This window comes from Bubalus kerabau, chromosome 6 (assembly GCF_029407905.1).
Source record: "Bubalus kerabau isolate K-KA32 ecotype Philippines breed swamp buffalo chromosome 6, PCC_UOA_SB_1v2, whole genome shotgun sequence".
Taxonomy (NCBI): Eukaryota; Metazoa; Chordata; class Mammalia; order Artiodactyla; family Bovidae; genus Bubalus; species Bubalus kerabau.
This window is the reverse complement of record NC_073629.1, coordinates 43779348-43802262: the sequence shown is the minus strand read 5'-3', so window position 1 is coordinate 43802262 and position 22915 is coordinate 43779348. Positions and strand designations below refer to the sequence as shown.

Genomic DNA, 22915 nt, shown 5'->3' with positions numbered 1-22915 from the left:
GAGAACCAGAGCTGCTTTTTTCTAATGCAATTTTTCTAATACAACACTTACATGAAAAGTTGTTAGGAATTTTGTTAAGGAATTTAGTCTACATGAATTTTACATCATCAAATTTGGAAACAGATTGCCAGCACTGGATTAAATAGCTTTTTAAACAAAGTGGGTAAGTTTATTGAGACATTCACATGTTTTGCTTTTCCATAACTTTCACATATTAAGTCTCAAACTTCAGCAAAATAATATGAACTGGCCGACATGACTGCTGATACACGATTTGTGGGAATGAATATCAGGGAAAATGCAAACAATTGTTGAATGTGGACAGGACATTTAGAGATACTTCGTTCTTTAGAATTCCATAGCCATGGCCAGGGGCCCGTAAAACGAGAAGTGCATCTCAGCAGAGTGGAACCCTCATTAGAATTCATCTTTTCAGGACTTTTTCGGCTTTAAAAACTCTTTTGAGATAAGCTTTACTCAAGACTAGGTGATGACAGGAAGTCGTCTTTACTGAGTCCCCAGTTTTAAATTTATATGATTCTTGTCTTAAAGATGTGGATGTTAGGGTAGGTTTTTCTTTTTAACTATCTTGCAAGGGCTTGTTCGATCTGAATATCCAAGTAATATTCATTTATCATTTTTCTGCGGCTGTTCAGCCTTTTGGATAGCCAGCAAAGCTAAGACCAGTAAATTGAGTTTTACTTGCTGGCCTCAGAGCGCTCCTTGAGTCAGTCGTCTCTTCTCTTGCGCGCCCCCTTCCTCCAAGAGGTAAACAAACGACTGCGAAACCGAAGGCTGGCACAAATCCTTTTCTGTTTCTGGAGAAACCACTCAGAGCGCATGCTCTTCGGGCGATGGGTCCGTAGCGCCATTTTCATATCGCAGGGACTGCCCTTTAATTAAGCTCGCGGGTAGGACGCCCGGCATTAAAGTTGTTCTAGCTGTTCAAAAAGCCTTACAGAATCAAGTCAAGGGCTTCTTTGAGATGAACCACTCCCAGCGCTTCAGCTAAGACTGCGTCAAGAAATTCTTTTGTGTTTATTTTTCCCGTGGACATGTGGCCGTCTCCCTATACCTCTGTTCCCTCCCCGCCCCCGGGCTGGTCGGGTTCCTCCGCCCCGCCCACCACGGGGACCAGAGCGATATTAAGGTTTGGCATTTGTGATGATTTGCGCCCACAGCGGCGACCCAAATGAGAGGACGTGGGGAACCGGATGGGAACGTTCTACCCCGTGAGAACAAAGCACAAGTTAATTCAGAATCCAGTATGTGTAGAGGAAACCAGTAGGTGTTCTTCTGAGCTAGTAGGTAGGGCTTTTTTTTCTTCTGCAGATTTTATTTCTTATAAAGATAGAGATCCATCAGTGGTGGGATGGGCGGTGGTTGAAAGATTAGCTGTAGGTAATCTTATAGATCTTATAGATCCTAGATCTATAAGACTGTGCGTGTGCTCGCGCGCATGCAAGAGTTTGGAACAAGGGTGAGTGGGGCGAGAGAAGTAGAGAAAGAGAGACAAACGAAAACTCTAGAGTGGGAAGAAGACTCAGTGGGGTGCAGAAAACGAAGGGGCGCGGGCTCATCCTTGCCTGAAAAGCCACAGCAGGGCTCTCCGGGACACTCCCAACTCCACCGTTTCATTCATAAGTTTCTGGTCTGGAGGCCCCTCCTGGCTCCTCTGCCCAGGGCCGCGTATCCCTTACAGCAATTGGTGGACGGCAACAAAGCCTTAGCAACTGGCTCTTAGTGACCTGCGGGGCGCCTGGTAACTGGGGCGCGGACCCGGCGCGGAGAAAGGAGCTGGGCTGTCCCTTTAAGGGATGGCCGCGGAGCCGTGAAAGTGGAGGGAGCCGTGGGAGGGCGGGGAGGAAGGCCTGGGGGCGGACCCAAGGGGAGGAGGAGGAGGAAGAGTTGCTGCTGAAAGGAGGTGGCGAAGGAGGAGCCGGAGCAGCTGCTGCCAGCCGGCGGGCACCAGAGTCCTGCCCGCTGCCTCACTAGTAGCCACGGGCGCGATCGGGGCCAGACGTCTCCTCCTCCATGATCACTTTGGGAGCCGGGGGAAGACTTTGCCCGGCCGTGAGAGCTGGTCTGCGTTTCCCAGGCGCGGCGGCGGTGCAGCAGCGGCAGCAGCCGGGTCCGAATCGGAGTGGCCACAGCCCGGGGCGTGTGCGCCCCGCTCGGAGCGTGCTCGGGTTCCCCACGGAATGTCCCCGGGGCGCCCGGCGCGCTGACCCCCCAGCCGCCTCCGCCTTCGGCGCCTGCTGCCTCTCTCGGGCGGGCTCGGTGTTCGGGACTGCAAGCTTCCCGGCTCCTGGGCACTGGGGAAGCCCCCGGGGGCGGGTAACCTCAGCTGGCCACGACCCAGCCCTCCCCCGTGCGTATCTCGCTTAAGATGGCAGCGGAGTCAGGGGAACTAATCGGGGCTTGCGAGTTCATGAAAGGTGAGGAGCAGTCGCCCCGCATCCTCCAACCCTCTGTCGACACCCCAGCTCTTCACTTCTCGCCCCTGTGTCCCAACCACTGTCTCCGGCTTCTTCTGGGGCCCCCAGCGTACTACAATCGCTGCGCGCGCTCTCATCCCTTTTTTGTACTATCCTTTCCCCCGAGGACCCCCCGCTTCCGGCTTCTCTGTCTTTCTTGCGTCCCTCGTTCCCTCTGCAGCACTTTCGGAAGGCCTCCCAGCTCGGTAAAGGGACCGCACCGTCCTCTGCCGTGCTCCAGCGTGCAGCGGCTCGAGGGGATTCTGCTCCAGGGGATCCTTTGAGTTGCCTTTATCTTACTGTTGCTGGATCTCGGTTTTCGGGACACCTCCAACCACACCCCCTGTCTCTCCTTCCTTCCTCTTCTTGAAGTCTCCGGAGCTGTAGGGGAGAGTCTCGCCTCTCTCTTCCCCTTCCGCAGAGGTCTGGAGATTTCTGAACCAAACTTGCATCTCCAGTTCAACGGGTACCCTCAGCTTCTACCTGCTCCCGCTGGCCTGAAACCAGGGAGATCAGGGAGTTTGCACGCCACTGAGTCCCTCAGTCGGGCCCTCGACTCGCTTCTCTAACTGGTGTGCTCTTGGATCTCTGGCTTTCCGGGAGAGATCAGGTTTCTGCAAGAATTCCACGTGTTAATGGGATCTTTAAATACCGGGTAGCAGTTGTTATTTTGTTATAGTGTGTTAGCACCCCCCTACCCCACCAGCTTCCCTGCTTCTCATGTTTTCTCCCATCTTTTAAACTTGTCTTTCAGATCGGTTATATTTTGCTACTTTAAGGAATAGACCAAAAAGCACAGTAAATACCCACTATTTCTCCATCGATGAGGAGCTGGTCTATGAAAAGTAAGTTTCTATATATTTTTTTAATCTCAGCTATTTAACTTGTTGGCTCTTGGGTAAGGAAATGCTATGCACCTCTATGACAGTTTTATTCTCCTTCCCCAGTGGTGCAAGTAACAAATCCAATTTCTTAGGCTCAGAGACTGGGGAAGAGGTGCAGGGAAAGTTAAGGTAATTTGAACCTGTCATCACCTCATTCCTTTTAGTCCTCTGTCTGTATTAGTTCTTCTACCACCACAGTAAACTGCAACTGTAGATTCCTAACACTCCCCAGAGCAGGGCCAGGGAGAGGCACCCTCTGTCCTTGCTAGATTCTGTAATAGGCATGTGAATCAGTCACAGGGTATTTATTGGAGCACCTACAGAGTACAGGGCAGTGTGTGTATTACAGGTGCTTCAGCTTTACGGTTCACAAGGCTTCTGCTGTATCTCAGGATGTTTTTGTTTGTGCAGCTCATATTTGGAAAGTGGGGCACACTTAGCTGTGTCCCAGTCATATCTATGAGTAAGATTTTACCTGGGTGGTAAATTGCTGCGTTATTTTATTTGAGTGTCCCAAGCGTCACTGCATTATTATTTTTGCCTTTGAGGAAGTGGTATAGGAGTGCTGATTTACATTCTTTGGTTACTTTGGCTTTGTGGGATTAGGATTTAAGAGTCAAAGATGCATGTAGGGAACTGTTTTCTGTGAAAGACTGTTGATCTACATGAAAAAGATTATAGTATAGTAAATATGTAATTCAAAGAGAGAGAAGTCTCGATTCAATAAAAGCAACATAATAGTAAGGAATAAGAAGGCTGAGTTGGCTTGATTATGTCCTTTTATCAAAAGAGCTGGTGTTTCAGGGTAGTCAGTATATTCTAACAGAAAATTTAATTTTATTTTCTTGTTGCCTTAACCAAAAGTCCAATTACATGAACATAGTTAAGTGAACTGTATTCATTATAGAAAGTGCCCTAGGACTTGTGCTGTTAAGGGGGATTTTGGGAGTTCTGCCTAAGGATTTGTGAGTACCACCAGGCGTTCGAAGAGTGAGAGTATTCTCGACCATCCAGAGCATATCTTTTCTTTGAGGGAAAACAATCTTTAATTGTCACTTCATCAGAGGGATTCATGAAACTGATGTCTTCAGGACATTTTTCTTACTGGTGCTGGGAGCAGGATGCTCCTTGAATGGCTGAAGCAAAAGTGGGAATGAAAGAACCCTTTGCTGCTGCTCATGAATGCCCAGAGCTGCTGCAGCAAAGAGGTCTAAATCCCTGGTGTCAGATTACAGCTCTGCTCCTAGACCGAATGGAGTACTGCACTGCCTACTCCCTGACCTCAGGTACCTGGGTGATGTCACGGCCAGCAGTGTTTCTGGAGTATTCATTCTGTTGTTGGAATGTGCATTGTTGTCGCTTTCTTTTTCTGTGTGTAGAGTTTGGGGACCTCCCGTGAGTCTGAGGGTAGGGACAGTGTATAGGCTATTATGTTTAATTCTTCAGTGATGTGCTGGAGGTTAATATGTCACTGAATTAACCCCAGGTATTAAGGTCTCAGTTGCTTCTTTTGGGATTGCTAGTTGATAGATCTAGATCTAACAGGAAATTATGTTTAGTCAATTAAACACAGTGCTCAGTGGTTTGATTCTGATATTTATATATGAGGAAAGATTTTTGTATGATTTTAATGTTAGTATTTTAGGATAGGACTTCAAATCACATTCTTCTTATACTGATTCTACTGTACTTCTGTAAAGAAAGACTTTCTGGAAAGACCATCCAATTTATATTGTGAAATTTTGATGTCATTTGAAACTTTGATAAAGACTTCAGTCTGGGCTGAGTGTGTACTTCTTTTTGTTTGAGGTGCCCAAGTACTGTGCAACAGGAGTAGCTATGGTTTTGATCACCCACAACTCTCATTTTTTGGTCACCTTCAACATTATACAGGGTTAGATGATACAGTGAATACAATGAAGATGGATACACGTTACCTTCATGGAGCTCCAGAGCTGGAGGGAGAAAGACAGGACTTCAGTGAGAGAGAGAGAAAAGATAACTGCCATAGATTCACATAGCCCCTGTGCTGGGGGGAATTCATGGCTGGGAGAGCACATTTGGTTGAGTGGTTCAGAAAAGCCTTCATGGAAGAGTTAAGACTGGCTTGCAGAATGGACAGAGATGGGAGAGGAGAGATCCCAGAAGCAGGAATAGCAAGGATGAGGAGGGAGGCTCTAGAGTGTCCTCAGGGAATAGTGAGACCTCTGGTTGGCCTGGTATGTATACAGGTTCAAATGGGGCTGTGTAATCTGAAGCTGAAAGGTCAGCTGGGCAGATTGAGTGCCAGGGTTTCCTTAGTATGCCATGGGACTCTCTTGAGGATTTGGGGGCAGTCCAGGGTATGACTGGTCCTATGCTAACTGCAAATAATGGCACATTTCATCGAGGATTTAAATGCACGCCAGGTGCTTGGTGCTCCACAACTATTAATTTATTTTATTTTCACATCGGTTTTTAGGCAGTTACTATTATTATCCTTAGTGTGCAAACGATGAGAATAAGGGACAGAGAGGTTAGGTAAATTGCCCAAGGTCACAGAAGTAAGAAGTAGCAGACCTGGAATTTGAAATTGAGCCCTCAAGTTCTGGAGTACGTATGTGTGTTCTGTGCTTAGTCGCTCAATTGTGTTTGACTCTTTGCAACCCTTTGGACTGTAGCCCTCCAGACTCCTCTGTCCGTGGGATTCTCCAGACAAGAATATTGGAGTGGGTTGCCGTTTCCTCCTCTAGGGGATCTTCCTGACCCAGGGACTGAACCGAAGTCTCCTGTGTCTTCTGCATTGCAGGCAGATCCTTTACCACTGAGCCATCTGGGAAACCCTAGAATACATATATGCTCAAAAAATTAATATGATAGCATCGTTTTGGACAGATTAGAGAGGAAGTAGAGCCCGCTTAGAGAAATTCTGAAATGTTCAGGGGGAAGAAATAAATGCCTTGATTAGAACTGGTGGCAATGGTGGTGGAAAGAAGAGCTTGAATCCATGTGACTTGGCAACAGATCATGTGCGTGGGTTGGTGTGGTGCTGAGGAAAAAGAGGGGTCCAAGAAGTCTTTAAGACAGCCTGGGTCACAGTAAACCTGCTGGGACCATTGACCGAAACAAGAAGTAGGGCAGAAGAACTGGCTTTTGTGGGGAGATCAGGCGTTCCGTGTTGGTCAGGTTGGAAGGAGGGAGTTTATGGGATGTGCCCATCAGGGCTGGATATCACACAAATTAGAAGTCCTTAAATTTGGAGTTTTTCCTCCAAAAGATGATAAAGCTGTGAGAATGATGTAATTTCTGGGAGATAGAGAAAAATATCAAGGGCTGTATTTCATAGGCATAACCAGGATGAGAGGAACCAAGGGAAAGAGGTAGTAATAAGCAGCCAAAAAGGTGGATCAATGCTGAAGGAGAGAGAAGAGAGGGGAGAGGAATAGATGCAGTGGAATCCATCTTGTCAGCACTGCTTTTAGGACATATTGAGTTAGAGAGACCACAGAGACCTTTGAAGGATGAGTAATATCAGAGTTCTTCTATGACAGATAGCTTATGGTGACAAAAACCTGGACTATTATATCAGATTGTAATTCTCCAAGGAAAGGAGAGGGCTTGCCTGGTGGCTCAGCGGTAAAAGAATCTGCCTTCAATGCAGGAGCCTCAGGAGACTCAGGTTCGATCCCTGGGTCGGGAAGATCCCCTGGAGGAGGGCATGGCAACCCACTCCAGTATTCTTGCCTGGAGAATCCCATGGACAGAGGAGCCTGGTGGGCCATAGTCCATAGGGTCACAAAGAGCCAGACACGACTGAACCGACTTAGCATGCCTGTAAGGAAAAGAGAATATTAGTATATGTGATCACATGGGGCCTTATACAGCCCTATATCTGTGTACTTATTTATGGATTGTGTAAGTGAAATGCTGCCTTTCTGGCTAAATTATCATCCTAGAAATGCAACTATTATTTTTTGAATTAAATAAATCAACAAATATTTAAATAGTGAGGCTTTGTTCCTCTTAAGGGAACTAAGGGCAAAATTTCTCCCGGCCAAAATTTTAGAACTGCTTTCAAGCTGACTTTGCCTGTGGGGTTGTTGGAGTGGGGTGTCCACTGTAGTGGTAGCCCACACCTCTGAGCTGGGTCTGGGAAGGCAGTAAAGGCCCTGAAGTTTCTTAATCCTGGTTTGGTAGCTACCGGCCCTGACACCTGTCAGGGCAGGAGGCATAGATTGGCAACCCAGACCCACAGGTGCATCCGCTACCCCCACCTGGCAACTGTCTGAGAAGCTAGTGGAGAAGGGTTAACAAAGTGGCCTTATGGGATCCCAACTATCTATTAGAAATGAATTTTCTCTTTGAATTTTAAACAGAAGTTACCACATTAGTATAAAGGCACGAGCAATTTTAGTAAAATGTGGTTGATAATAAAGCATACATTTATCCTTGGGTTATGATTTCACAGATCAGAATTAAAATCAGAGTATAAACTACCACACTTGTGGGGAAAATGTAGCCCCCAAAAAAGGGAGCCTTTTAAAGATTTGTCTGTATTTGATTAAGCTATAAATAATGCACAACTTTCCAGAAAGGCTAGTTTTTTGGTTTTGGAATTGGGCCGTGTAATCCAAATAGAGGCTTACTTTTTATAACTTGGCTCAAATTCCTTTTGGCTCGAAAGTTAACAAAATCAAATATGTTAATTGTTATAACTTTGTGGGCCCCTCCTAACTGTGATGGGTAGAGAGTTGAACGTTTATGCATAGAAAGGAGACTGTAGAATTCTTATCCATTTTCATTTCTTCTGTCTTCGTGTTTGCAAAGGTACTGAAAATGCAGGAGAGAACTCTTCATGGACATACTCTGGGTACTGCATATTAAGCAGTTTCTGAAATGATTCAAAGAATTTCACCAAATGTTTTAGCATGGAAGAATGAGCAGCCTCTAATGAGGACTAATTAATTAACTTGAAGATTTAAATAATTTAAAATGTCCAAATTTCATTTAAACTTTATTAAAGTAGCCTGATATTAATGCAACTGGGAATTTTGGAATAAATAATTTATTAAAAGAATGATTTCTTATATGTAGCTTGTAGCATAGGCTTGAGTTGAAATGTGAGACTAGGACATCTTTGAGAGAAAGACAGAAAAACTTCTCTTGCCTGGAAATATTGTAGGAATAGAAAATTTAGGTTAGATCGAGGTAGGAAGAAACCCTTTTGTTTTTTCAGTTTTTATTTTGAATTTAATGTGTAACAAGTAGGCTAATGTCACGGAAAGCTGAATGCCACCTAAGCATATGAACATACACATATATACACAGATATATGATCTTATATAGAGTGAAAGTTGCTCAGTTGTGTCTGACTCTGTGGCCCATGGACTCTATCTAGCCCATCAGACTCCTCTGTCCATGAAATTCTCCAAGCAAGAGTACTAGAGTGGGTAGTCGTTCCCTTCTCTAGGGGATCTTCCTGACCCAAGGATGCAACCTGAGTCTCCTGCATTGAGCCAGGTTCTTTACCTTCTCAGCCACCAGGGAAGCCCCTGGGCCTAGAGCCTTAGGGCCATCATTTGGTACCTCAAATCTCCTTATAAATTGCTCTGATATAGACAGAACAGGGGATACAGTTGAATTCAGAGACACACTTCACCGTGAGAATAAAAATAAAATTATAGCAACAGCTAATATTTATAGTCCCATGACAAGCTAATATTTATAGCCCTATGGCAAGCAATGTTCTTTACATACATTAACTCACTCTTGGGACAACCCTAGGAGTTAGGTGCTGTTATTGTCACTGCTTTATAGATGAGGAAACAGACTCAGAGAGGATTATGTAGATCTGAAGGCCTTTGAGCTAGTAAATTTACCCCGAAGTCATGCTCTCCTGCTTCCAGCAAGTTCCCATTTGTCCTGAGCCTGAGGCTGGTTAAAGAGGGTGGAGAACAGCTTTGCCCCTCCCTGGCTCATGTGACCCTTCTAACTTGAGCGGTGATGGCTTTGGCAAGGAATGGGCTGCTGACATGGTGTACACAAATTTATGTCCAGGCTGTATCTGGATATGTGCGGTAGTACTTAAAATGTTTTCCCGCAGCTCCACTTTTGTGGATATGAATTTGCTTTTTCTCCTTTCAGTGGTCTGCCCTGCCTAAAAGAGAGAGAGAAAATAAATTGAGTTAATTATCATTGTATGTTAATAGGAGAGGTGAAAACAAAAGAAGCCCAGTTTTTATAAGCTTATGAAAATTCTTTGCAGGCAGACTGTGAAATGTTCTTGCTGCTTAACTGGTGTCACTTAAGATGTAATGATTTGTGCATAGAATTCTCCTGAAAAATCAGAAAACTCTTTAGCATTTAAAAGGTGATATAGGTTTCTACTTTCTTCCCCTTTTCTCCTTTCTCTCATCCTAATCTTGCAGAAATAACAGTTTTGTTCAGGGCCACTTTTTCCATTCTCTGTTTTGAACAAAGAGTTTTAGGTGTGTGCTTATGTATGTATACCTGTGTCTATAACCAGGATTATTATGCTGTATACGTCATGAGGAAATAGATATCTGTAAACATTCACCACTTCCCTGGTGGCTCAGACAGTGAAAGTGTCTGCCTACAATTCAGGAGACCCGGGTTTGATCCCTGGGTTGGGAAGATCCCCTGGAGAAGGAAATGGCACCCTACTCCAGTACTCTTGCCTTGAAAATCCCATGGATGGAGGAACCTGGTAGGCTACAAGTCCATGGGGTTGCAAAGAGTTGGACACAACTGAGAGACTTCACTCACTTCACTTATACATTCACCAGTCAGTTCTTAATTCTGTGACCCACTAGAGTCAACTTTTACTTTCAGGATACTGATTTATTAAATACTTGCTGTTTTGGCCTCTTTGGCATTCACAGTTGGGTCATCGATTTCTGTTCTTCATAAGGACAATTGCTACTCAGTTCTTTCAATTTGCTTGAGACAAACTTGGTGAAAATGCAAAAATGAACTGAGGTGCTGAGGTCTCAGTTAAAACTGACAGGGCTAGTCTTAATCAGGAAGCCTGAGAAGGGATTCAAATGGGTTGGAGGAGAGTCCTGTGAGGAACTGTGTGCCGTCCAAGTTCTTTGTTGGCCAAGTCACCACAGGGCGGCTTCATTATTGTGTTTGAAGTAGATCCCTAAGACATCAGATGTTCTCATTTGTAAGTTCATAAACACATTCCAAAGCCGAAAAGTAAATGACTTACACTTAGCCACAGCTTAATGCATCTTTGTGCTTTAAAAAGAAAGAGAAAGAAAAAAAGACTCTTGACATGTTTTTATGGGAAGTGAAAAAAGCATAATTTAAAAGCTGTAGGTGGTTGGAAATAGAGGAAACAGTGCAGTCCTGTGATTGATACTTTGTGCTTCTACTGCAGAGGCACGGGTTTGATCCCTGGCGGAGGAACTAGGATCCCTCATGCCGCATGGTGGGGCCAAAAAAAAAAACCCCACTTCCCCCAAAACAAACAAACAAATGAAATATTTAGATGTGATAGATTTTGGTACAGAGCAGTATGCTAATGCTTTGGGGATACACAAATACAGAAAGAAGGAAGTGTAAACAAATACAGGCAAGAAATGACAAAGGTTGTAAACGAATATATTAAAAATCCAAGAAAGGAAGAGATATTACTTCCCAGAGTGATAAAGACTTCATAGAGTGATATTTGAACTAGCTTTTGAAGGGTGTGTAAGAGCGAAGAGTATATTTTATGATCTTTGTGAGGACAAGTACCGCCTATTTTTGCTCACCACTGTATACATATATCTAGCACAGAGCTTGGCTTAGAGGTTGTACAAGAAATTTTAGCTGAATGAATGAGAGAAGAAGGAAAGAAAGAAAGATTTCAGTGTTGGGGAATAGCAAGATTTTGTTAGGTGAGGCAAAATACTTGACGTGCAGAGAGGTCATGGGTGAGGCTGGACGCATGGTTGGGGACTGGCTTATGGAAAGCTGTTTGGATCTCAGTTCTGCTGGTTTTTGAATGACACAGGGAGACTGAGCAGAGCTCTGCTTAGGGCAAGTACTCCCGTGACTGGGAGGTGTGGCAAGACTGGATTATGGTTACAGCAATGGGAAGGAAAGGCTAGGTGGGAGAGAGGCTTTGAGGGGTCAGGGCAATTGAAGGTTAAGTTCAAGATTTAAGGTTTGGATGATTGGGAGACAGTGACACCTTAAAGTAGGGCATGTATGTAAATCAGAAGGAGAAGCACCTTTTTGTTGCCTTATTTGGGGGATGGGGAAGGGAAATAAAAAGGGGAGTCTATAATGAAAGTAAAAGAGGAGTCATTGTCTTTTGTGATCTTTAAGCAGAAAATAGACAATGCCTGCCCTGGATATCTAGCTATTATCTTGTTTTAAAAATCTGGGAGGTGGGTGGGACAGCTGATCTCAAGTTCCTTTCTGGCTCACTGATTTGAAGTGGGGTTAAGTGTGGAGTTCATTGTTTCTTTAAAAAATTTTTAAGCTTTAGTTTCAATTTACATTAAAAAAGTTGGTTTTGTTAATCGACATTCAGGACCACCAAAGAATCAGATGTTGAATGAGAACCATCAAAAATATTATTTTATTTATTAATGCATGTAATAATCCCAGCCTTTGACAAACTTGGAAACATCTGGTAAGGCATCACAATTATTTGTGATTATCAGTGAATTTCCTTTATGGAAAATAGTTTCATAAGCTACAGTTTTTGAATAAAGTGTTTCATTTATTAATTTTATATTTTGGTGTTAAAGATCTTCATATCCTATTGATGAACTGAAGAATTTGCTAGTTTGGACATGTTCTTCTTTTATAAAATTTAATTTTCTTTTGAGAACCAGAAGAGATGGTAATTTCAAATTTGCTCTCCTTGCTGCATATACTCTTACAATGTATATACTCTTATCTAGTCTTGTCTGGGAATGTGGCATTTCAGCAGGGCAGCTTCTAAAAAAAGATGGAAAATTACATCTTGAAATATCAAAGTAGTTTTGTAATTTATGGGAATCTTTCTAAAATGAATCTAAATTGTTGCCTTCTTACAAAATTTACTGATTATGATTTACTTATTTTTTTCTGTGAGACTTTATTACTATGAGTACATTGGTTGTACAGTTTCATTGTAATTCAGGTATAGTTTTAGGAGCTCCTAAAGGTGGCTGAGGCAGTAAAGAATCTGCCTGCAATGTGGGAGATCTGAGTCGATCCCTGGGTTGGAAGATCCCCTGGAGTAGGAAAGCGCAACCTGCTCCAGTATTCTTGCCTGGAAAATTCCATGGGCAGGGGACCCTGGTGGGCTACAGTCTACAGGTTGCAAAGAATGAGACATGATTGAGCATCTGAGCAAGCGACTGATCACAGCACAATAAAGAGATCTCTGCTTAAGTATCAGATTTGCTAAACATCTTTTATTTCGTAAATATCTTGTATCTTTTAGTGTTTTTAATCTAGTTAGTTTTTGTTGATGAATAACTCATCTGAGTACTTTCTAGGTATTACTTACTGTTGGATTATGTACGTTAGTCGCTCAGTTGTATCTGACTCTTTTTGACCCCATGGACTGTAGCCCACCAGGCTCCTCTGTCCGTGGGATTCTTCAGGCATCCTGGAGTGGGTTGCCATGCCCTTCTCCAGGGATCTTTCTGGCCTAGGGATAGAACCCAGGTGCCCGCATTGTGGGCAGATTCTTTACAGTTTGAGCTATTAGCTTTTGACATTTCTATCAATGTACCAGCAGCCACCAATAGCTGCCTCCTGCCTATGGTCTGTCTGATGAGTCTAATATGCTGTGGGCATAGAAACCAGATATCATGTTTTATTAGCCTTTGGTGCAGTATAAGGCTAAATAGACTTCCAAGTGAGTTGGAGACTCTCATAAATATTGCTAAAGGGCATGGGTTTGTGGCAGGCTTTAAAAGAAATAATATGCCTTACTTGTGATTCTCATTTATATTCCTGATTGAGATTTCTGAATTGGGGATCCTTGTATAACTGATTTCTGATTCTACACATTTCTTTTTCTTTTAAGAGAGTGTGAAATTGATATAGCACTTATCTTTAGTCCTCATAATCAAATTGTTGATCATCTGTAGCTGAGTTAATCTGAAATGCTAAAAGCATTTTATTTTTATCTAAGTGTGATGCAAAGAAAAAGGGTTAAAAAGGTCTCTTCTGGGGAGCTGTGAACAGTGGGATTGTAAAATAGTGCCTTTCTGTTCTGCCACACACTTCAGTGTCAAATGTACTTCATTCTATATGCTCTATAGCAGATTGCCTACAGCTCTAGAAAACTCTAAAGTTTTAGGCCGATTTTAGCTTGGCAACACTCTCAGATACCACTGAAGGGGCTGCTAAGCAAAAAAAAAAAAAGGAGTTGGGATGATGTATAGTTGGGGTGAGTCTTTTTAGACTGGGGGCCGCTTCTGGAGCAGGTCACATTTAGAACAAGCCAGACTGTGTAACCCTATGGACTGTAGCCCACCAGGCTTCTCTGTCCATGGGATTCTCCAGGCAAGAACACTAGAGTGGGTTACTGTGCCCTCCTCCAGGGTATCTTGCAGACCCAGGGATTGAACCTGCATCTCTGGCATCTCCTGCACTGGGAGGTGGGTTCTTTACCACTTGCACCACTTGGGAAGCCCTAGTAATAAAGATACAGGCGTAGGGTAGACTGTGGCGGTGGGGAGAAATGGGTGCTCCCAGTTCTCCCTGCACTAGAGAGGTGGATGGCCTCCCATTCTCTATCCCCTTCACTGTCCTTTCCTTCTTAGGTTATTTTTGTCAATTTTTTTCTGTCTAGTCCAGTTTTGTACCCAAAGCCAATACAATGTGCTACCTGATATCTTTCCCCAGATTTAACCTGGTTTCGAAGGATTAAATGGAAGAAGACAACAGTTTTGCAGATGAACCAATACCTCAACATTTCATTCATTTACTTGGTCATCTCTGTGCCAGGTGCTAGGGATACATTACTGAGCAGATTTTAACCCAACCCTTGTTCTCATGGAGTTTATTGTCTGGTGGGCCTGCTGCTACTGCTAAGTCAAGTTGTGTCCAACTCTGTGCGACCCAGTGGACTGCAGCCTACCAGGCTTCTCCATCCATGGGATTCTCCAGGCAAGAACACTGGAGTGGGTTGCCATTTGGGCCTTAGGGAAGCTATTAATGAATATTCAGATATCGGACAGTCTGTAAACTCTCTCAAGGAAAGACCTACGATTCTTTGGAAGCACACAAGAATAGGACCTGGCCTGTAGGATGGAGTGGTGTGTGTGTGTGAGTGTGTGTGTGTGTATATGTGAAGTGGGGTGAGGATGGAGGTGGGGATACAGATGGAGGAGGGATCAGAGAAGAATATACTGAGGAAGTGTGACTGGAGCTGAGTCCTGAAGGGTAAATGGGTGTTAATTAGGCCAAGGAGGGTAATGTGCAAAGGGCCTGAGGCAGGAATGAAAAGAAGTACCTTGCTTGGAGCTTACTAGTACTGAAATGGAAATGGTACAAAATGAGAAATAGGTGGGGGCTACATCATCCTGGCCTCACAGACAAGTTTCAGGGTTTTGGTTTTAATTCCAGAGTTTAGAGAGGTAATGAGATCATTGCCAGATGTTAGAGTGATTATTTTCCTTTTCAGGGCCTCCCTTGCTTTATGACATGTGAGGAGGGTTAGTCTTTTATGTACAGGGGATCAGTCGCCAATCTGTTTTCTACCAAAGTCACATGTATACTCTCTGCATAGCTCTCTTGCCTTTAATACCTGCCACTGAATAAAGGGGTTAATTTACACTGCTTGAGAATGTTCTATGGGAGTGAATTTTAATCTTGCCAGTGCATTCCTGAAGAAGTCTTCTTTTGTTTTCATTAATCTGAGACTCAAAGTGGGAGTGTTTAATTAATTGACTTGCTTCAAAAAGGGAAGTCACAGGGTTACAGACCTTGGTGCTGAAGGTTCTCTGATACCGTTTAGTCTTGTCTTCCATTGTTGTTCTGTGGCTAAGTTGTGTTCTACTCTTCGCAACCCCATGGCCTGCAGCACTCCAGGCTTCCATGCCCTTCATTATCTTCCAGAGTTTGCTCAAATTCATGTTCGTTGAGTCAGAGATGCCATCCAACCATCTCATCCTCTGCCACCTCCTTTTCTTTTTGCCCTCAGTGTTTCCCATCATCAAAGTTTTTTCCAATGAGTCAGCTCTTCACATCAGGTGGCCAGAGTATTAGAGCTTCAGCTTCAGCATCAGTCCTTCCAATGAATATTCAGGGTTGTTTTTCTTTAAGATTGACTAGTTTGCTCTCTGCTCAGTCCAAGGGACTCTCAAGAGTCTTCTCCAGCTCCACAATTTGAAAGCCTCAATTCTTCGAAGCTCAGCCTTCTTTATGGTTCAACTCTCAGATCTGCACATGACTGCTGGAAAAACCATAGCTTTGAATATATGGACCTTTGTCAGCTAAGTGATGTCTCTGCTTTTTAATATGCTGTCTAGGTTTGTCACATAACTTTCCTTCCAAGGAGCATCTTTTAATTTTGTGGCTGCAGTCACTGTCTGCAGTGAGTTTTGAAAATAAAATCTGTCACTGCTTCCATTTTTGCTCTTTCTGTTTGCCATGAAGTGATGGAACCAGATACCATGATCTTAGTTTTTTGAATGTTGAGTTTCAAGCCAACTTTTTCACTCTCCTCTTTCACCCTCATTAAGAGGCTGTTTAATTCCTCTTCATTTTCTGCCATTCAAGTGATATCGCCTGCATATCTGAGGTTGTTGATATTTCTCCCAGCAATCTCAATTCTAGTTTGTGATTCATCCAGCCCAGTATTTCTCATGATGTACCCTGCATGGAAGTTAAATAAGCAGGGTGACAATATACAGCCTTGACATACTCCTTTCCCAATTTGGAACCAGTGTGTTGTTCCATGTCCGATTCTAACTGTTGCTTCTTGACCTACATACAGGTTTCTCTTTGGCTTTAAGGCAAAGTGGCAGCATTAACCCATTTTACAGAAGCAGCAGCTGGAGCCTGGAGCAGGTGGCCCTGCTACTTGCCCCAGATTAATAAGTGAGTAGGTGGAGAAGGGTTCCACATATTTCCAGTGTTTTGATCTGGACATCCCTAAAACCCTGGATAATGCAGCAAAAGACAGGAGTGAGAGTTGATGTTGGGGTTCTCTCCTTTCTTTGTGATCTCAACAAATGTCAGACTTTATGTAGGTAAATAAATAGTAATGATGTCAAGTTTTCCTATCTTATAAAGCATCTCTCTGAACTGTTGGTTTGTTCTCTAGCTATGTTGAGAGCACAGTGAATTTCAGGGAGAAAGCTGTGAGGGTCTTCCCCTTCTCTGAGGGGGATACTCTGAGAGAAATGCCTTCTGAACCCAGACCCAACACACTGAGAGAGCAGAGTGCATCAATTAGAGTGAGTAGATCTTGAGAAACATTTGAACTGTTGAATAGTTTGTCCAATATGGATAACCAGAGTCATGAACAATCTAGACTATTTTTAATATATATTCTATAATAATCATATAGAATGACTGTGATAGGAAAATGTAATATAATATAATAGGCGGAAAGAACTTTAGAAGCAAATTGAGCATTTTCATTCAATAGATGAGAATGTGGAGTTGCAGAGAGGCTAAGACTTCCTCCCAGGGACATTGAGTGGTTCAGTTGGGACTGGAACCCCTTGCTTTCCAATGGTCTTTAGTTTTCCATCAGTCTGTAGTTGACTGATGTGTGGCTGGGAAGCTTCTTAGATGTGTAGCTTTTCTACCGTAGGAAGTTGACATCATTGTGACTGTGGTTTATTATACATGAGCAACAACTCAGAATTGTACTTTGATCTTAGGTTAATGTTTGCTGAGCATTTGAGGCCTTTTTGAATTTTGATTGTTGTGAGTTTCAGCTATGTACAGGATCTTTTTCATCAGACTGGAGGGGTGCTGATAAGTTTTTGTAATAGGGGAAATATTAGGTGTAGCGTGTAGCCTAGAGGTCTGTGCTGATTAATTTCACCAAAATTTTGCACATATGTACATACATACACATGCACACGTATCACTGTCCTTTGGAGGAGACTGCTGTCTTAGTTAGTGCTCATCAGTGGTAATTATGTGTACTTGTCTGTCATTGGGTGGTGAGCTCCTTGAGGGTGAGGACTGGTGATCAGCAGGTTCTCAGTGATATTTGATTAATGGAATGAATGAATAGATGAAACATGTCAGCAGTGCTGATAAAAAAAAAAATGAAGAGTGGCATTCCTTATAATGATCTTACAGACTTTTGAATATTTTTGGTATGGACAGCACTGTTTAATTAATATGTTAACTTTTAGTGCCTTGCTCAGAGTAGGTGGTCAAAATTTTGTTTAGTGAGTATTGCTTAGAATATAGTTTATCTTTTTTGCTGAAGAGTTGAAAATTTTCAGAGGAAACTTCTGATATATAGAATAAGGTATCAGGAGGGAGGGGACGTAAGTATACCTGTGGCTGATTCATGTTGATGTATGGCAGAGACCAACACAATATTGTAAAGCAATTATCCTCCAATTAAAAAAGAACAACAGCAGCAAAAAAGACTAAGACACAACTGTACTGTAAACAATGATTCCTCTAGGAATGGACCCACTTAAATTAGAGTTTGTTAGGAAAGCCACACAACACAAAATAATGATGCATCATAATTGTCATGAATCTCATGAGAAGAGGTAGACATGTTGGGTATAAAAGGCCCGATTTTTTTTTTTTTTTTAATTTAATTTTTGGCCATACCCTGCAGCTTAGTTCCCTGTCCTGGGATTGAACCCATGCCCCTAGCACTGGAAGGTGGAGTCTTTAAGCACTGGACCGTAGGGGAAGTTCCTAGGCTTAACTTCCATTTCCTTAAAATCTGTGGGTCATGGGTGACCCTGATCAACATTTGCTCTGTCCTTAGGCTCCCATTTCTTCATCCTGTCCACATAACCCTCCCTTCCCTTTCTTCCCCACTTGTAGGACTCCAGTTCTTTTAATTTCTTTTCTATCAAAACAGGGAAGAATTTGATTTTAGCTACTTAACACTTACTGAATAAAAGTAAGTGTTGATTTTCACTTAAAAATTCAGGAGTTTCATTCTAGATATTGACCCATAATTTGCCAGCCTTACAAGGGGAAATTTATATATAGATACAACATATATTGGGAAAGGAAATGGCAACACACTCTAGTATTCCTGCCTGGGAAATCCCATGGATAGAGGAGGTTGGTGGGCTATATAGTCCATGGGGTTGCAAAAGAGTCAGACATGACTTAGCAACTAAACAACAATAACAATGATATATATGTATTGATAAGGGATAGATATATAGACAAAGGATATTTACTCATGTGTTCATTCATGCATTCATTTGGAGGAGTAGCTCAGGGTACTCTACAATAATAAAATAATACATCCATGGTTTTCCTTGCCCAAAGGAGATATTTCCCCTTATTCCAGCAAAAGTCTGGGGCCTTGCTTGGCTGTGGCTCTGGTGACTCTTCCTGGGAGTTGCCAAAAGAAGACACTATCGAGGGTCATTACCCTCAGGCTTAGGAGCCCACTCAGCCCTTGGGTTTCTTTATTGCATCTCTGCAGGGCTTATCTGTGCCATTTCTCCTCCCCATTTTCACTGTCCCCGGGTTGATGACCTTCCAGTCCTCTTCTACCCTGAGCCCAATTCTTTTATTCTCTTGCCTTGGTTCCAAGTTACCATAGTACATATTTTATGCCTTCTAGCAATTATTTTGGGAGAAGGCAATGGCACCCCACTCCAGTACTCTTGCCTGGAAAACCCCATGGACGGAGGAGCCTGGTAGGCTGCAGTCCATAGGGTCGCTAAGAGTCGGACACCACTCAGCGACTTCACTTTCACTTTTCACTTTCATGCATTGGAGGAGGAAATGGCAACCCACTCCAGTGTTCTTGCCTGGAGAATCCCAGGGACGGCGGGGCCTGGTGGGCTGCCGTCTATGGGGTCGCACAGAGTCGGACATGACTGAAGAGACTTAGCAGCAGTAGCAGCAGCAGCAGTTATTTCAATAGTTACCAATTGATTTTTCTGTTTTCACATTTCCTACGTGAAAATTAGCTAATGGTCTGTCTTGTAAATGCATTTCCATTTTCCCCACCCCGGGTGAGGAAAATTCTTACAAAGATACATGTTGTAGGGAGGTGTCTTCTTTGTTCCTGGCATTTTATTGTACCTAAGTCAGTGACAACCTGTCTTGGCGTGAGCAGTGAGCAGCTGTGATTGGTTTTTCAGTGCTCTGGACATTTTTGAAATGTATTTAGCTTGTTAGAAAATTGTGTATATATATATATAATATATATGCCTATATACATATATATGGTGCTGGTGCTTTAGTCATGTCTGACTCTTTGAAACCTGTGGACTGTAGCCTACCAGGCTCCTCTGTCCATGGAATTCTCCAAGCAAGAATACTGGAGTGGTTGTCCGTGCGCTCCTCCAGGGAATCTTCCAGACCCAGGGATTGAACCCGTGTCTCTTATATCTCGTGCAATAGCAGGAGGGTTCTTTACCACTAGCTAAAATCCCATGGATGGAGGAGCCTGGAGGGCTGCAGTCCATGGGGTCGCTGAGGGTCAGACACGACTGAGCGACTTCACTTTCAGTTTCACACTGTATTATTATAAATACTGTGAGCACTGTAAGGAAAGGATGTATAAAATGACCGTAAGATAGAGTTTGTTGGCTGTATACTTGTCTGTGACAGTTCTGAACTTTGAAGACCAGTTCTGAATTGCTCTTGGCTGTGCAAAACATTTTTTAAATTATATTTATTTATCTTTGTGCTGGGTCTTCATTGCTGTGCAGGCCTTTTTTCTCTAGTTGAGGCAAGTGGGGGCTATTGTCTAGATGCGGTGTGCAGGCTTCTCACTGTGGGGTCTCTTGCCTTAAAGCACAGGCTCTAGGGCACGTGGGCTTCAGCAGTTGTGGCTCGCAGGCTCTAGAGTGCGAGCTCAACAGTTGCGGTGCATGGGCTTCATTGCTCCACAGCATGTGGAATCTTTCCAGAGCAGGGTTCCATGTCCCCTGCATTGGCAGGCAGATTCTCAACCACTGGACCACCAGGGAAGCCCCTCTAGTTATTTTAAATAATTTATCTATTTATTTATATATCTCTAGTAGTGTTAGTCGCTCAGTCATGTCCGACTCTGCAATGCCACGAACTGTAGCCCACTAGGCTCCTCTGTCCATGGGATTCTCCAGACAAGGATACTGGAGTGGATTGCCATTCCCTTTTCCAGGCGATCTTCCCAACCCAGGGATCGAACCCAGGTTTCCTGCATTGCAAGCAGATTCTTTACTGTCTGAGCTACAGGGAAGATATATATCTCTAGTTGTTTGTTATTTTTGTTTTTATTTCTTTAAAAAAAAATCTTGATCAGTATCATCTCTCAGCGCAGAACATTTTCTGCAGGGATGGAAATGTTCCATTTCTGTATTGTACAACTTAGTAGCCACTGGCCACGTGTGGTTTTTGAACTCTTGATATGGGCTAATAAGATGGGAGAACTGAATTTTTAATTAATTAATTTACTTTACTGAAATAAATAAATTAATTAATTAATTTAACTTAATTTAAATAGCCACATGTGGCTAGTGGCTGCCATTATTGGAGAGTGCAGATCAACTTAAGAATAATGTCTGTATTTGATTTACTTTTTTCTGTGTTATTGCGGTATACCAATTTATTTTCATGGTTTTGGTGAAGTAAGTTTGTTCATTAACCATGTACTTCCAAAAGTACTCATGGCTAAGCTGGCTGTAATGTTAGAAACAGCTTTGAGTTTGGGATTGAAGTTGGTTTGTAATGGTTAGTATGAAATTAGAGATGACTTGAATTCTTTATGCTTTCCTAAACTTTGTTCACAGTGAGTTAAAAAAGCTGAAATAATTTTAACTAAAGATTCTAGATTTACCTTAAAATTCTACATCTCAATATTTATGTTCAAGTAGCAGAAGAATCAGATGTATTAGTTAAGAGTTTTTCTTACAGTAAGCCAAGGACAAGGAGATCTGTGTGATAGAAACAGGCTGCCTTAACCAGCGCTGATAGGTGCTTATTTGCACAGTCTATTCATTTTGCCTCTCTTGAGTGAATTCTTGTCAACAGGGCTTAACTGGTCAGTAATTAAATGTTATAGGTATAGTTCCTTTTGGATTCATGGGTATTTTGTTTATACTTAGAGCACAATATCACATTGGGGACTTTAGAAATAGATCAAGAATTTTTAATTTCAAATTGTTGCAGCTTTCCTTTTTTGCTAACTCTATTCAACTCTCATGGAGCCTGTGTGGAGGGACACCTAATTTTTGTGTTACCTTGAATATAAATGACGTGTTACCAAAATATTGTCAAGTTGTCTGACATGTTTAGTACAAATAAACAAGTTTAGTACTCTTTGCTTAAGTAAGGCAGGAGACTGTTGACAGATTTGTAATGACATATCTATGACAATGTATTTTGGGTAACAGAAAAAATTAAATAAACCCTAATTTTTATTTAAAAAACTTAAATAAGGGTCTTTTGGGAATGCTTTTTTTGGGGAAACGTGTTGATATTTAGTAAACTTATGGTCTAGGTTAAATTGAATTTGGGCATTAATGAGCAAAATATTCATAATGCAGACTCATTTCTGTCTGTGAATGTTGCTCAGTCGTATCTGACTCTTTGTGACCCCATGGACTGTAGCCTGCCAGGCTCACCTGTCCATGGAATTCTCCAGGCAACAATGCTGGAGTGGGTTCCCTTCTGCAGGGTGTCTTCCCAACCCAGGGTTTGAACCCAGGTCTCCCGCATTGCAGGCAGATTCTTTACCATCTGAGCCACCAGGGAAGCAGACTCATTTGCTGAAGTTTATTATGAGCAGTCCATTCTTCTAAGCATATTAGGCATGAGATACTATCACTGAGTGAGAAGCTTACACTATAGTTGGCAGTAGAATCCACACTTAAAAAGATAACTCATAGTATGTGATAGTATATGAAAAGAAAGTGAAAGTTGCTCAGGCGTGTCCAACTCTTTGCAACCCCAGAGACTAAACAGTCCATGGAATTCTCCAGGCCCGAATACTGGAGTGGATAGCTTTTCCCTTTTCCAGGGAATTTTCCCAATCCAGGGATCGAACCCAGGTCTCCCACATTGCAGGTGGATTCTTTACTAGCTGAGCCACAAGGGAAGCCCAAGAATACTGGAGTGGGTTGCCTATCCCTTCTCCAGCAGATCTTCCTGACCCAGGAATAAACTGGGGTCTCCTGCATAGTATGTGTTGTGGGCCAAAAGAATGGCTCAGATGGTAAGTTTTGGGAACTTTGAGAGAAGGATGGCTAGTTTTCCCTTAGGATGAGTGGAGAAGTTAGGACTTGAACTGAATTTTGTGGAAGCTAGAAGGTATTAAAAAAGAAAAGGAGAGCACTCCAGGCAGGGAGACCCATGTGAACAGCAGCTTGGATTAAGAATGTGCATGGAGTATTTGGGAATGAAGAATGGATGTTTGGAATGAAGATTCTGTACGGGACCTGTTAG

At 42.8% G+C, this 22915-nt stretch overlaps 1 protein-coding gene across 7 annotated transcripts in view; it reads left to right on the top strand.

The window, feature by feature from the left end:
* Positions 1 to 1167: 1167 nt before the first annotated feature.
* Positions 1168 to 22915, top strand: part of CDC14A (cell division cycle 14A) — a 188449-nt gene continuing 166701 nt past the window's right edge. For 3 of the 7 annotated variants that reach the window (XM_055584960.1, XM_055584959.1, XM_055584966.1), the window contains exons 1-2: positions 1168 to 1308; positions 3232 to 3322. In XM_055584960.1, the coding sequence (XP_055440935.1) occupies positions 1215 to 1308; positions 3232 to 3322 (185 nt within the window). In that variant the 5' untranslated portion in view covers positions 1168 to 1214. Of the gene's footprint in view, positions 1309 to 2297; positions 2439 to 3231; positions 3323 to 22915 lie in introns of those variants that run through there. The other 4 variants (XM_055584964.1, XM_055584962.1, XM_055584961.1 and 1 more) reach the window with 3 other exon arrangements.